Source organism: Galleria mellonella, unplaced genomic scaffold (assembly GCF_026898425.1).
Source record: "Galleria mellonella isolate WM207_F2 unplaced genomic scaffold, CSIRO_AGI_GalMel_v1 utg117, whole genome shotgun sequence".
NCBI classification, from domain to species: domain Eukaryota; kingdom Metazoa; phylum Arthropoda; class Insecta; order Lepidoptera; family Pyralidae; genus Galleria; species Galleria mellonella.
Genome location: NW_026441980.1, coordinates 3,608,866 through 3,625,522, shown reverse-complemented (window position 1 = coordinate 3,625,522; position 16,657 = coordinate 3,608,866). Strand labels below are relative to the sequence as shown.

Genomic DNA, 16,657 nt, shown 5'->3' with positions numbered 1-16,657 from the left:
GATAGTTAAATACTGTGCACACTCTTCAATTGCATCCATCCATCGCGGCTGACGGACGTGTCCTCTAAGAATAAGGAATTTTGAAATATTTGCGTGTCCTATAGTATATTTACAGCTTGACATAAACAACGATACACTACAAGTTTATTTTTTAGCAACAAAAATCCTGCTTATTACGAAACAAAACCTTGTTGACAGACAATATCGCATTCTAAATTCAATTATTTTAAATAAAATTTGTTTACAAAACATTGTGTTGTTTGTGAGTTTTATTTGTTAAAAATACTTTTTTCAATATTGAAATTGTTGCTATTTCTTTTATAGCAATATACCTATATATATTTTGTGTTACTATGGCACACGCATGAAGGGAAAAATTATCAATTTTTTCTATGCATTTTGCTCTTTATTGTGCACGTATTGTTTTATTTCTTTTTATTGTCTTTATTTATTTATTTATTTATTCTTTATTGCACAATAAAATTTTGTACAAATGGCGAGCTTAATGCCATATGGCATTCTCTACCAGCTAACCATTGGGTAAAAACTTTATCTATCTATCTGTTTGTGTGTATATATATATTTGTATGTGAATGAACATAATAACTACCGTCTATTGTCAATATCATCGCAAACTGTAAATTATAGTCTTTTTTTTAAATTACAAAAACGATTTACTAGAATGAATAAAAAAGTGGAATACCTAATTATGTTTTCTTTGTGCCCATATTTTACTAAGATCCATGTATACAAGAGTTTTCTTTGGAGTTTATTTTCTTTAGAAAGTTATGATTTGATTATGAACTGAGTTTGTAAAAAGACTTTCTTGTAACAAATGAGTGACAACTGGTAAGTACCTGACTCATGGTTATTATTTCATCGCAAGCTGTTTCTTACTCGAGACAAAGTCTTGTCAAAGTCGTTCTTGAAATGTGACTTATCGAACTTAGGTCCAGTATGGAAAAAACATATCTATTTAAAGTCGCTCGCGATTATAAACTGAAGTTCTTACTACTATATTGTTATTTTTTGATAGACACTTTTTATTTAACCGACTTTAACAAAAGAGGTACTCAACTTGATAGCTTTTTTATGTTTGTTACCTTATAACTGCATTAGTTAGATACCAATTAGGAAAATTATTTTTATCTGAAAGATTATGCCTTCAGATTTGTCTCATACAATCTTTGTCGCTCTCATTGATATGGTAGTAGTTTTTAAAACGAAATAACGGGATTTTTTAAATCATAATTAGCAAAAAGGGTAATTGGATGTTTTGTATGTGTTTATATGTATGTTTATCTATATCCTCATAATTTCTAAAATACTTATAATAATTTTTAATTATAATCGTAATAAATGCCAGTCTTCATATTACAAACTTGAAAATGAATATTTTTTTTATTATTTTTTTATACAACTTAGAATGACAAACAAGCTGACGACCCACCTAATGGAAAGTGTTAACCGTCGCCTATAGACATGAGCAGTACCATGGACATAACAGAGTATACTGTTACGCCCATACTACCTCCCATGCGTTGCCATTCCTGAGGACTCAGGTGTTATTCCTCTGTACCGTGTAAATTCACTGCCTTATCCCACCCTTCAAATCGAAACACAGCCATGCAAACACAACTGGTTCACGGTAGAAACACGAATGGGACAGAGGTGCTCAAGCAAACGTTTTTGTACAAAGTCTTCCTCTGGTGAGTTCGTTATTTTAATTCAATAATATTAATTAACGTTTTATGGTGACCGAATCTTTAAACTACGAACCGGTAGCCGTATTGCAAAGATTAATATATTTCTACTAAAAGATTAATTAACGAAATTGTTAACAATCAGCGATTTGGATCAGATATCGAATTTGCTATCGAAAATTTAGAAAAGCAATTTCACTTCCATATATTTAAATGAACTGGCACTGGACTGAAATTAAAACGGTTTTATTTTCCATAAATATTTAGAAAATTAAAATTTTTATCTAAAAATTGAAATAAAAATTTTCAACAGTCGAATATCAATTTTCAAAAATAAACGACAATTTATATAAATCTTAGAAATTTTCAACAATTCTTTCAATTTAATTTTGAACTTTTCGTTCGTTTTGAGCCAGCTTTTCGTTTGTTACTTCGTACACGTGAATTTCAAAAGTAGAGGCATAAATAAAAGAAATCACTTCGAGATGGTGTATCAAGATAAAACAGATTTTAAATCCAACTTGCAGAAACACAATTGTGAAAACTGTATCTAATTTGGTGCAGTAATTTTTGCGTGAATAAAAATACAAACAGATAGATAGAAAAAATTCTAAAAGTTATTATTTTAGCATCCATTGGTTTTATTAACAGCCCTCATAAAAGATGTCCTATAGAAAAACTGACTTCGATTATGACAAATCCAGTTACTTTGATCTTAAGTCTAATCTATTAAACCAATTTTGATAAAAAATCTATGAGACTAAGTAATAAATAATTTTCCAAATCTGTATCGTTTAAAAATGACAGAGGGAGACTTTGTGCAAAAGTCGATTGCTTGGGTACCTGTGTCCCATTCTTGTTTCAACCGTGAAGCAGTTGTGTTTGCATGGCTGTGTTTCAGTTTGAAGAGTGGGATATGGCGTGAATTTACTGGGTACAGAGGAATAACACCTGAGTCCTCAGGAATAGCTACGTATGGGGGGTATCATGGGCAAAACAGTATACTTTGTTATGTCCATGGTACTGCTCATGTCTACAGGCGACGGTTACCACTTTCCATCAGGTGCTGTCAGCTTGTTTGCCATTCTAAGTTGTATAAAAAAAAAATGACAGAGTTATTGGGGAACAAACATGAAAAAATATATATTGTGCAGCATATATAATAAATTCCTAGTTTTATGTACAGATAAGATTTCATCCTATAATCTATTCTAAACGAAACCCTCAATAAGTAACGATCAGAAAGTCAAACCGAATAAACACGACCGCCGTCAATCCACACAACCATAATATTGACAGTTCGCGAAATATTAACCCCGAATTCTCACTGCTGGCCATTCGTACACTGTGTGTAAGCAATCACTCAAATATTTGCCACTACTGGCTCCTATTTGACTGTTGACTACGAATATTCTGGTCGAATAGCCAAAGGTAATGTTCGATGCACGATGTTTGCACTGTATCGATATTAAGCGTAAATGCGGTGCGTGGGTTATGTACTGCACGGCGGGAGTTTACGTTTGGGCTGCTCTCGATTTACATGTATCGATTTATTCGAGTTCGAATTTCGATGTTGTAATTTCTAGTGATTGGACGTTCGAGTAATTGAATAGGTATTTTGCTGTAATTATTATATATTTACGCTGTGTGGTCCCGGCCTAGATTGGATCAACCTTTCCTTTTCCGTAAGTGTCTTAAGAGGCGACTAAGAAAACTTAATAGTCGAGGGCTGGACAGGACTTAAAATATCACCAAATCTTAACGACGATTGCCAAACTGCGTGCCAGGCGTGGTAACTACTGGTAACTGATTAACGGCTGATATGATGACGATTATATATTTATTTTATCTGAGAAAAGTGTATTTTATTCGAGTTAATACAGTGATAGTTATTATTACGATGCTATTTTTATGTGTGTATGTTATTCGATATCTTCAACAATTATGAGTCGATTTTCAATATAGTATTTGTTCTGTGTATACGCGGCTAACTCCCGCATTTGTTCTTAATTACTGTGTCGATATTATGCGTTAATCCCGTACGTAATTTATATATAGCATTATGAAACTTTACGTTTGCTTTGCTTTGCATAGAATAGACCACCCCTTCCTTTCCTGTGGGTATCGTAAGAGCCGACTAAGCGTAGGCTATGTATGGGCAGCAGCGTCACTTTTAAAATATCCCTAAAAGTCTAAGTGCGGTTACCAACCTGCCTGCCAAACGTGGCAACTACTACCAAAGTTCCCGTTATATTTAGCTGTAGATAGTTAATGGCTAAAATGATGAAATGATGACTAACGCGATGATTTCCTAATAATTTTGTTAAGATTGGAGTAGCCTTTTTAAAGGGCTTGCAAAAGAAGGAAAAGAATTATCGACATCGCTGCAATAAACAAAAGAAGAAAAGAATCTAAAACTTATTTTTTAAAGTATGTTATGTGTATCTTTTCTAATTATGTACAAATTTCAATTCAATTTTTTTTTTAATGAATAGGGTTTATTTTCATATCGATTTCATGCTAAATTTGCTCCAATAAAAGATTTTTTTATGGAAATTTATTACATATTTTTTTAATTTTAAAAAGTCGTGTTTAGTCGTATACGTAAATAGTTATTTTTTTATATTACTAATAGTATTTGCTTACTGCGAAGCAGATGCATTTTATGTCGAAAGTAAGTACTCGAGGCAAATTGCAGTGCAACTTGGTTGCTTCAAATATTTGAATTGTAGAGTGGGATTGGTTCGCTTTCTATGTACTCAAAGTACAGTCTACATCGACAAATAAAAATTATTTTCGAACCAAAATAGATTGCGTGCATAGATGAAATGCAAAGTAGAATTGTAAAACTAGATTCATCATACATTAAGAGATAAATGATTCAGTTTCTGACAATTCTAGTTCGAAATAATTGCGACTTACAATTTTCCTTAATTCATTTTGTATTAATATTATTGATAATAGATTATATTATATCATTATCGTTATGTCAGTCATTATATATCCACTGAACATAGATTTCCCCCTACTGGGAGTGTTGCTAGTAGTTGCCACGCTTAGCAGGCAAGTTGGCAACCACAGTTAGGTTTTTGGTAATGTATTAAGAGAGATGCTGCTATTATATTTTTTTTTATAACAAATTTATACTTATTAATATAATTTCGCGATATTTATAAAAATATTGAAAGTAAGTAAATATATTTTATAGTTATGCATTACGACAAATAATTATAGAGTGTGTTCTACAGGGAAAAATACTTCAATTGTGACAAAACCAGTAATTTTAAATTGAAAACTAAATTATTCTATTGATGTTGATAAAGTTTCTATGGAACTAAACTGTAAGTATATCTTTTTACATAAAAAAAGAATTTTCCAAGTCGGTTTAGAACTAATGTAGTTATGAAGTAACAAACATAAAAAAAAAACAAGTTGAGAATCTCTTTTTTGAAGTCGATTTAAAAGAAAAAACACCAAGAGGGGCACTTTGTACAAAAGTCGTTTTCTTAAGTATCTCTGTTCCATTCGTATTTCAGCCGTGAGGCAGTTGCGTTTACATCGCTGTTCAGTTTGAAGGGTGGGATATGGCAACGAAATTATAGGATACAAAGGCGTAACATTTTAGTCCTTAGGAATAGCAACACATGAAGGATATCATGACGTTTCGACATTACGTTATGGTCACGATTGGACTAAAGTGAGCAACGTCTTCGTTTGGTAGTCCATGCTACCTCGAAGGTACCCGAGTACCCTTACACTGTTACTATTATTATCTAGATCTACCCGACTGAAATGTCTGGTGTGTACACCAGACATTTCAGTCCTGTCGTGACCACGACGTGATACAATCTACGTCGAAACATCGGCAACAAAGAAAAAGGTATGTAGGTACTATTTACCTGCAAAAACTGTTTCATCCCCTTAAGTCCTGATAGTGTATTCAAAATATGTGTAAACAACGTGAAAATTTAAAATTAACTATATTGGTCGTGTTCTACCGCTTGTACAACGGATTGTACTCTGAGGAATTATTCCTATATAATATGTCGTAAGAGACAACTAAGGGAGGGCGAGGGATGGGAAGCAGCGTCCGTCTTAAAACATCTGTAAAGCTTGACTGCGGTTGCCCGCCACCTGCCAAGTGTGGCAACTACTGGCAAACCCCCCAAGAAGAAGGCTTATGTTCAGCAGTGGACAGTTAAAGGCTGATATGATGACGATGATGACCTCTGGAAGAAAAAAAAATGTTGTAAGTTTCTATTGTTGCCGAGATGAATTTCGAGTGAGTTCCGGTAGTGCTCTTGACAAAAATAAACATTGAAAGAGAGTAAATAGACACGTTTACCCTTAAATCGTGCCCGCATTTCATCAGTAACGTCGTGACCTATTGCAACAGGGTCGAAATATCGGAGCGCTAAAATAAATAATCGGGGGAAAAGACCGTCAGTTACGCATACTTAGAAACAATATTACTGTAACCAAGCTTACGACTGCTGTATGGCATAAAATAATAAAAAAAAAAATATATTTTGCTTTTTGAAATAATATTATGAATTAAATTGTTGTAAAAGAAAGAAACAAAAGATTTAAATACTAAACAATTGAATTAATTTTGATAAAATTTCTATGAGATATTAGTCTGTCTGTTGTTGTTATCTGAAACTTACGGAAATCCGTAAATTTCAGATAAAATAAAGAATCTTCCAAATCGGTTTACAACTAACGAAGTTATGAAGTTGGTTAAAAAGAAAAAAAAAGTAAGTAACTTCATTGTTGAAGTTACGTAGAACAACGTCATAGAAACAAAAAAAACAACAAAGAACTACAACGGTCTTAGTTCAGCAACAGTGTATGTGTGTGTGTCTAATTATTATATCCTTGTATTAAACATGTCTTTGCTTTCATGCAGTTCAGAAAAAAAAAACTTCGTTAATTATAAACTCGACCATATAAATAAGCTTTGCATGAAATTTGTAGAAGTAGCAGGATGGTATAAAATTTAAAATATGGTGATTACTGCGTGGAATTAGCATCTCTTTGAATCCCTGTCTTTGGTATTCTGGAGTGTACAGTAAGTTTGAATGTTTATCTTTGAATTTAAAAATTTACAGTATGTTTATTAATGATATGCATTCTATTCCTTCAAACTAGTGTAAGTATTTATCACTTAAAAGTGTCAAATTTATTTTCTTGAAAAAATCTTTATGGTGCTAAATACTAGAAAAAAAAAGAATTATTCTCATATAAAAGAACAATCCGTATCTGTATGTATATATTAGCAAGGGTGGGTTAATCTCTAAAAGAGATCTCTTCCAGTAGTTAGAGAGTATAATTAGCGGGTAATCTAGTGCAGGAAAGATACAGGGAAAAAGGTATACAAGGTAAATAGAATGCAAATAAATTAAACATACACTAATTGTATAATATAGTAAATTGTATAGTATAATATAGTAAACTTAGAGCCATATCAAAGAATATGGCTATGAAATTTGCTTCAAACTGAAACACGGCGATACAAGCACATCTGTTTGCCTTGGCACAACACCTAAGAGCCCAACCGATGGCTATCTGAAACATCAGGCACATTTTATACACATTACCGACACAAAATGTTTCCTCTTCAAGACCTGATACAGTTCTTCTTAATATGATGAAGACCCAAAATATAATAAAATTGTTTATTTATCAACTATACTTTATTGTTTAGAATGAACATAGGATGTTCCATTTGTGAAAATAAAATGATAATTAAATTGTTAGATTCCTTTAATAGATTTGGTATGACAATGCAAATAGGAAGTCATTACAAGATGGCGGCTAATCAACCAGAATACGTATAGTTAGCGATCCTCATAAATAGAAAGATAAAATAATAATTTATATTAGATTTAATAGGCAATCTTTTAAAAAACTTTGGGTACATTATTGTCATTTGCGTACAGATCTCTAGATTTTTAAAAATAAGGTATAGCCTATGTTATTTGCTGACAATGTAGCTTTCCATTGGTGAAAGGTATTTTTAAGATTGGTCGAGTAGTTTTTGAGTTCATCCATTACAATTAAATATACAAAAAACCAAGTCTTTTCTATTTATAATATTAATATAACATGTATGTTCCGAAGCATACGAGTTTTAAATATCTAAATGTGTTAATTGAAATTGACGTTGACTGTACGGGCATACACTTAGGGTTACAATGACAGCTGAAATGACAGACTGACAGATGACGTCAAGTGACAAGATGTCGGATGTACGCAGCGACATGACAATGGCGGGAAAAAGGAATCGCAAGGATATCATTCTGTTAATAGACGTAAAATGCACACACGTACTTACAGAATCGAAATACAATGACAGAAGCGAGAGCAAAAACCAATTACTCCAGTGTGCGTGTAAGCATATAACAGTTCTAAATTTTTAAGAAATTTATGTTGAAAAATTGTAGATATTCGTAAATTTGCTACTATTTTGATTTCAATTAGTGGGCGCACATTTTTTTACTGACTCAAAAAAGAGGAGGATGTTTACAATTCGATGGTATTTTTTATGTTACCTCATAATTCCGTCAGTTATAAACTGATTTTGAAACTTCTTTTTTTATCTGAAAGAATATACTTTCAACTTGGCCCCGTAAAAATTTTGTCAAAATCGATTCAGTAGTTTAGTTCTTAAATCAAATTAACTGGATTTTTTAAATAAAAATAATTTTAGTTAGTTGGTTTTCTTTGTTGAGCACAATCTTAAATTATTCATCAGTTTTTTTAAAAGACTCTTTTAAAATTGAAAATAAATATTTAATATATTTAAAATGTATTTACTTGTAAAGTGTGTAAAGTAATGAATTTTTTTTCCTTATATAGTATGTCATATTAAGGTACTGTACACGTAATTCTAATTAGACACGTTCTCTTAAAATATATTATATTAAAAAAAAATGCAAAAATAATCATAATTTCCTTTATTCATAATATTTTACAGGCCACTAGCGTTGTCGATAAATGTCTATTTATTTTGTTGTCGATAAATATTGTCTATACATACTAATGGCAGCGGAAATAAAATAATTCTAATTAAATAATCAGTCGTATGGACTTCCGCAAGATGGCGTTGTTTCAATAAAATAGCGTACATTTTACGTTTCTGATTTTTTCTTGTTAAATTATTAATATTCGTATATTTTATTTATATAAAATGTTTTTATTAATATACTCTATATGCGTCATATCGCAGGTCAAGGTATGGGACCGGTGGAGAGGACCAGAATCATTAATTCAATGAGGGAATGGCATCGACGGGAGACCGTCCTACCGAGAAAATGATTATGATGGCGACCCACGTGACCAACTTATTGGAAAACTACATTTTTCCCTCAAAGAAAGATATAGTTATATAAAAGAAAAGAACAAAATCTAAATACAAAACAATATATATTACTATTCTTTATATAATTAAAGATATTTTTTCAAAAATATTATTGTTTTTTTTTCCTATACATAATTATAGATAAAAAAATTGAATTCGGACAGGCGAAGAGCATGCTTCAAACTGCCTAGTTATCGATTTTTAATACGTAGTTTCTTACTTTTTATTTTTTTTTTATTTTTAAGATATTTATTATAGAATTACGGAAGTCGACATTCTATCCAGGGACAGCCAAGATAAATACACTAAAGTTTGATTTAACTTCATAGTCTACAGACAGAATTGTATTATTTTTTTATTATTTATTTAACTTATTAAAGAAACTGACGAGTTTTTTATGAGTTGTATTTAGTTGAAAAATTTCAAACTCAGCGAAGGATTATATACAAAATAATTAATAAAAAACTTTTCATAAACAAGTCGATTAAAATAAAGGTTATTTATTTTCCATTCTATTCGTCCTTATAATTGAGGTGGTCCGTGATATCTTGACGGCTTCACAAATTGAAGTCTTAACTCTCAGTGTTTTTATATATGGTAAACGAGCAATAGATTTTGGATTTTTATATCTCACGGTAACAAAAAGTAACAGTTATAATATATAAATCAATTATAAATTTAGTTTGTACTAATTCTTGAAATAAAAAAATAATTGTAATATCAAACTGTAATTTTAATGATAAAGAACGATGCCGATTCGGATAATAATAATAATCATCATCATCATATCGGCCTTTAAATGTCCACTGCTGAACATAACCATTCCCCTTGGGGGGTTTTGCCAGTAGTTACCAGAGGGAGACTTGACATGCTTGGTAGGCGGATTGGCAACTGCAGTTAGGCTTTGGAGATGTTTTAAGAAAAACGCTGCTACCTATCCCTCGCCCTCCCTAATAATAAAAAAGGATATTCATGACAATACACATATTGCTAGATGCTAATAATATGAAAAATAATATAATAAAAAATAATAAATATAACATATCCACACATTTATACCAATCGTTTGGTCTTCAAGTTAAAATCTGTTTTATGAACTACCAAGCAAGGAGCATCTCGGGACAATACGTACATACCTACAGTTTAAAAGTGTAAAACTAAACGCTAAAATAAATTATCCAAAATTTTCTATAGCAATTGAGTTTTCTTTTCTTTTCAAAAATATCTCCAAATTTGCCATTTATCTTAGAAAATTTGTGTTTAAGTAAAATCCCCAAAAAATCACGTAATTTGGCAACACTGATTCACGCTAATCATATCAACTTTATTTTATGCAAAGTAAAAATAAAAATGACATCTTCCTTGTCTAAAAATGGCAACAATAATTTGAGGAGATAGCTAGCTACTCGGGGCGCCTCTTTGGAGTACGCGGTAATGCGATCTCAGTGTGTGATATATTGATTATGATACATACTTGGCGCTATATTCTACTATGTCGACGTACATTTACGCGAGGCGCGCTTGTAACTGGCATTTGCGAAGTCACCTTTGAGGTAAGTGAATTTCAAATAGACTGTATCGCTTGAGAATTTTGCCGTGTTATTTTTTTAGATTCATATTTAGCCTACATTATTTAAGTTTGATGGATTAGAGTTTTTTTTTTTAATTAATATATCAGCCGTTAATTGCTCACTGCTGGATATAGGCCTTCCTCATAAGGTAAGATTTTTGTACTACTTTGGTGGCAAACAAGCTTACGGCTTATTTTATGGTAAACTGAGTTACTGTAGCCTATGAACGTCTGTAACACCAGGTAATACGTGCGCGTTGTCGACTCCCAAGAATCTTTAATACGTCCTTTTTGAAGAACTCCATGGACTCCAAGAACAAAGCCTCGGCAGGAAGATCCACGACCTGAGTATTCACGGGAGGAAGCTCCGAAACCGCACTGTGCATCACCATTCTGGTTCTAAGGTGTGAGGATAGAATCCACGCTAATGGCAGGCGGTGCGATGGTGAAAACTGGCTGTAGGCATCATATCGAACAGTTCTTCAGAACGCGATCCGTTATACAGGCGGTAGAAGATGCAAAGAGAAGTAAAGTCTCGGCTTAAATTAGGGACTCTATGCTGCCTAATAACCCGAGATCGTCGACATTTCTCATAGCATTCATTTGGGCTAAATCAAGAGGACTAAGCTGATATCCAGAAGCTCCCGTTAACAAGTGAGAACAATATTCCATATGGGGTCAGACTTATGACTTATATAAAATTAGTCTCTGTCCTGGGGCAAAGTATTGCTTCGCTTTATTTAGAACTCCGAGCTTCTTGGACGCCAGCTTTATTTTTTCCTCCAGGTGACTTCGGAACCTGAACGTATTGGGACTGTTGACACAAAGAATCCCAATGTTTTTGGCAATTTTAACTTTTTCGTGGTAAGACGACTAGTTGTTTTATCGATGTGTTTTGACACGATTCTATTTTCTTTTTTTTTTTCTTTTGGACTGGTTTTTATTACAAGAGAGATAAACAAGTTTATGTCTCATGTATATACATTGACTGAGTGTGTATTTACATATATTTATATAAGTAATACAAAGGTATCATGCTTTTTTTATACAACTTATAATGGCAAACAAGATGACGGCCCACCTGATGGAAAGATGTAACCGTCGCCTATAGATATGAGCAGTACCATGGACATAACAGAATATACTCTTTCGCCCATGATATCCCTCATGCGTTGCTATTCCTGAGGACTCAGATGTTATTCTTCTGTACCCTGTAAATTCACGCCATATTTAACCCTTCAAACCGAAACGCAGCTACGTAAACACAACTGTTTTACAGTTAAAATACGAATGGGACAGAGGTATTCAAGCAATCGACTTTTGTATAAAGTCTCAAAACAAACCGTCTTCGTTCATGGCAAAGTAATTATTTTTATTTAAATACTAAACCATGGAGCCGATTTTGATAAAAATTCTACTGAATTAGTCCAAAAGTGTAGTATTTAAGATAAAAAAAAGGATTTTTCTAATTTGATTATAAATGACTCCGTCATTTTGAGATAACAAACACAAAAAAATCATCATTGAGAACCTCAAAAATACTATGCTATGTCTTATACAAACATAGATTTGTCAGTGGACTAAACGTTCTTCGTTTGAAGACGAGAATACCTTACAAACTATAATAATACAAGGTAGGTAGGTACGTATACAAAACTGCTTCAAAAACTTCCGCAGTCAATTTTCATTCAAAACGGCTCGCCAGTTAAGCCTTTAATGCACAAAGTGGGCTCGGCAGTTAATGCGATTAATGGATTATGGAATTTATAACTAGTGACCACCACGGAAGAAGACTGTTTCACCGATAGAAGATTTATCAGGAGTAGAACATTGTTTTACTAATGGAAACTTTACTGCGAAGAAAAAGAAAAAATCGGTCAAGTGCGAGTCGGTCTCGCGCACTGAGGGTTCCGTATAAATTACAATTTTGCAAAAAAATATTTTTGGGATGCAAGTGCAAATTACGTAAGTATGGTTTTCGGATTTTTAACTCAACTGCTGCATGGCATTGCTTCTTGCTGAATTTCATGATTGTAGGCAATGGGAAGTACTCTATAGGTTTTAAATCCCTTGCAAATGTCAAAATATACACTATAAATGGCTGCATCATTTGACTGCATTGACTTAGTAGAAGTTTGATTTTTCCATAGCTTTAAGGGATTGAAGATTTGAGTATTGGATATTAATTGCAGCTCGATATCTTCACACGTTCCTGATAAAAATGTTCTTGATAAGCGGACAACAAAGTGATCCTATAAGGATTCCGTTTTTCCTTTCCTTTTGAGTTACGGATCTCTAAGATCCGTGGCTCAAAAGGAAATAACTCTTAAATAGGATTATACATTTAATAATTGGTACACAATAACAAAAATTTGTTTTGCTAAAAATAGCGTTCTGAATCGTGAAAAATAAAATGTAACTAACAAGGAAGTAAAGTAAAACGAGTATAATTTTTTTAAACCAATTTTTAAAAGTATTTTGATATTTTTGAAATTATCAAAATATTAATTATAAATAATTAAAGCTTGTGTCCCATAAAAAAAAAACCGATTTCAATTGTGACAAAAGCATTTTTTTTACCTAAAAACTATATTACACACAACAACAACACAACAGAGTATACTGTTTCGCCCATGATACCCCCCATGCGTTGCTATTCCTGAGGACTCAGGTGTTATTCCTTTGTACCCTGTAAATACATTAAATTTAAATATTTTAGGAGACATTTTTGTCAATATCTTTGTGAGGCGTAACGTATGTATGGAGTGACAAGTAGGTAAAACTTTATTATAGAAATCAGTTTAGAGTATGATAGGGCTGATATATTCAAGTAAGACGAAGGCCCTTAAAATAAAATCTCTACCGCTTTATACAGTTTTATAACTTTCTTTAAAAATCACAATGAAAATATGAATTATCTAGCTTTTGGTCGCGACTTTGTACGCGTGGATTTTACAAAGTTGTACACATTTAGAGGTTGACTTTTTAAAAATCCTTTTTTATTATTCAACTATGCTATATTCTTTATATAATCTATCTGTAAAATTTCAAGATTCTAGATTTAGTAGTTTTGCCTACGCATATATGGGTCGTATGTACTCGTATATGGGGCAGTCAATTAGCATCCTCTTTTATACATACAAGGAAATGTCTATCAGTTTATCCTTTACAGGATAATGTCATAGAAATTTGATATTAGACAGGATAAAATGAAAATAACATTCTTTAAAAAGTTCTTCAAGTGACACTGAACATTTTCTCCCGAGGAAACATGAGTTGAAAAACAAGAAAAGAATTTTAGCCTCTGTTATTAACTGTAGTTATTGAGTTCATATGTAAAGTTTTAGAATTTTTTAACTTTTTTAATCCATGTTACTTCGAGTAAAGTGTTTAGTTCGATTGGTAAAACTAAGTAGAATACCGCCTTAAAAAGATACTAGACATTTCTATTGAAATACTGTTCTAAGACATTACTAATTTTTGATAATTACCATGTATTATATATTTATTTATGTATTATAATATTATAATATATATATGCACATTAAAGCTTAAATAAATAAATAAACATATCTTATTGAATACAAAATTGACTACACAATAAAATGATATTTAGTAAACTGTTCACCTACACCTTAATACGTATAGGTAATTCAACTTTTTCCATAATTCTCTTAGCTTATCAGATGGTCTGATTGAGACTAACGTTGTTTATTATTGATAAATACGAAGTACACTAAAGATATATACGTCATACACGTTACACGAAATGATGAACCCATGAATATAGACATTACAAGGCTTAAATGTAGAATCTGAATAGGATATAGCACGTACAGAAGCTGAATCGTTAGATCTGATTGCTGGATATAAAACGTTGGCCATAATACGTCGTAATAAGGTCCCACACGTAGTAAGTTGAAATACTGTCTAGATACAGATTATCTCTTTTAAAAAATGATTTATTAAAAATAATTATTTTGTTTAATTCTCCTACCATTAGTATGCGTGCGAATGTCAACATTTGAAGATTGATTTATGATCTTTCATATTAGTTTTTTTTAAGGGGTGATATTGGAATGGTTACCCCGCCTGCGCTATCGGTATACGCTGGCGGAGCACCAGTAAGGGATGATAGGTGAAGATGAAGCAGGTCAGTCGTCCAATCGTGACAAATTCAACAATAAATTAATCACGATAGTTTCCAAGGGGAACCGCGAGGAGGTTGACCCGATAGGGCTTTTTAATAGCAATGGGGATGCTAATTCCCATTACTAACAGTCCCTTCTCCCCCTCCCTTTCATATTAATTATCAATCCCTATCATTATTCAGTCTCAGCACACGTTGCGACATGTGTATCATCTCTAAACGAGGCGCCTTCTGGCAAATTAATAGACCGCTGCTCGAAGCTTAGTATTGAACGTTCAGACTGCGAATTAGAATGATGTCTAATATGGAAGGCCATAGAACCTGTACTGATAATAATAGTAATATCTCTAAATGTTGGTAGTCGCAAAATTTCTCTTTCCTTTAGAAAGAGATAACTAATGCCAACATTAAAGTGTAGTATCTATATTGTTACATGTGTATACACATCTTATACATATAGTATCTCATACTCTTGTAAGGGGAAACAGAAGTTTCCCTCTACAAGTGACAAAACGAAGCTTTAGAAAGATATCCCCCCTTCCCTCCATTGTTACGATTACACACTTTATTAATCTGTCCTCCTACTCTCTTAAAGTATATTTTATAGCTAGACCTTAGAATTGCGTTAGTTACCAAATGTTTATTTTTAGGTTAATTAAAATATCTCTTATTCAAATTAAGTGTAAATTGAAATGTGTAAATGTAAGATGTTTAATAAAACAAAATATCGGATATAATATAAAATTCTTATTGTAATGTTCATTAAGTTTTAATAACATCATTATTAAACTTACCCCCAGCTCGGTCCCTCGTGCCAAGCACCGAAGCTATCTGAGGTCGTTCCTCGTTGATGACGAGCTCTGCCTGCTCGCTGTACACGCTGTGCACAGTCGAGATGCAGGTCAGACGGAGCTGGCCTCTCTCGAAGCTGTCTGGCCTAACCATGAATGAGAGCTGGCTTATTGAGGCCACCTGCAACAAATTGAATTACTATTCACCTGTAATAAATTGGAGCACTGGCTATACAATGGATATATAATTAAAGCTAGTTCAGGAGTCTGGGCTACCTTTAATTCGATTAACTAATATAATAAAAAATTATTATTATACTACTAAATATACATTAAATTAAAAAAAAAGCATACGGCCCACCTGATGGTAATTTCAAATCAATAAAGAGGCATTACATTTGCCGACCTGAAGAAACCTGGAAGAAAAAATGGGTCAACAACCTGAGTGTCTAGTAGTTTAAAATTTAAAGAGGCTCATTCCTGTTGGAAGAAAAAATGGGTCAAGAAAGTGAAGTAGTACGATTAAAGTGCTCCACAAATTAAACTCTGCAGAAAAATATTGGTACTATTAGCTTAAGCTAATAATTATCCTTTTGAGGTATTATTAAATCTATATTATTTAATCTGTATTATTTAATCTATATAGAGTATCAACTCTCAAAAACTGGTCAACTTTTTGTTAGCTAATTTGACAGGTAGCTGACAAAAAGTTGTCCCGTTAATTATTAAAACAAACTAAATATAGAAGTTGTAAAGGAATCACTCTTAAATATTTATTACACAAAAATTTATGTTTTTTTTTTTAAATCTCCATTTGGTTAACCGTTAGCTTGTTTGTCTTTCGAAGTTGTATAAAAAAAAAGAAAAAGTTGACCCGCTTTTCTCGAAGCATTTGTATGGAGACACTCTATCTATATAATCTAAGCATCAAATTATACCAGAGTGCTGATTAGAAATTTTTAGAAACCTGACCGGCCTAGGTCACGTAACTACAAACTAGCCTGTATTGTTTTAATACCAAATTACAGGGTAGCTTTATTTATACTGTAAAAATGACAGGTTTTAGAATTCATAATGAGT

At 32.4% G+C, this 16,657-nt stretch overlaps 1 protein-coding gene across 1 annotated transcript in view; it reads right to left on the bottom strand.

The window, feature by feature from the left end:
* LOC113514039 (uncharacterized) overlaps positions 1-16,657 on the bottom strand; it is a 399,604-nt gene that overhangs the window by 57,842 nt on the left and 325,105 nt on the right. Inside the window, exon 8 of the mRNA XM_052895371.1 lies at positions 15,581-15,758. Within this exon, the coding sequence (XP_052751331.1) occupies positions 15,581-15,758 (178 nt within the window). The remainder of the gene's footprint in view (positions 1-15,580; positions 15,759-16,657) is intronic.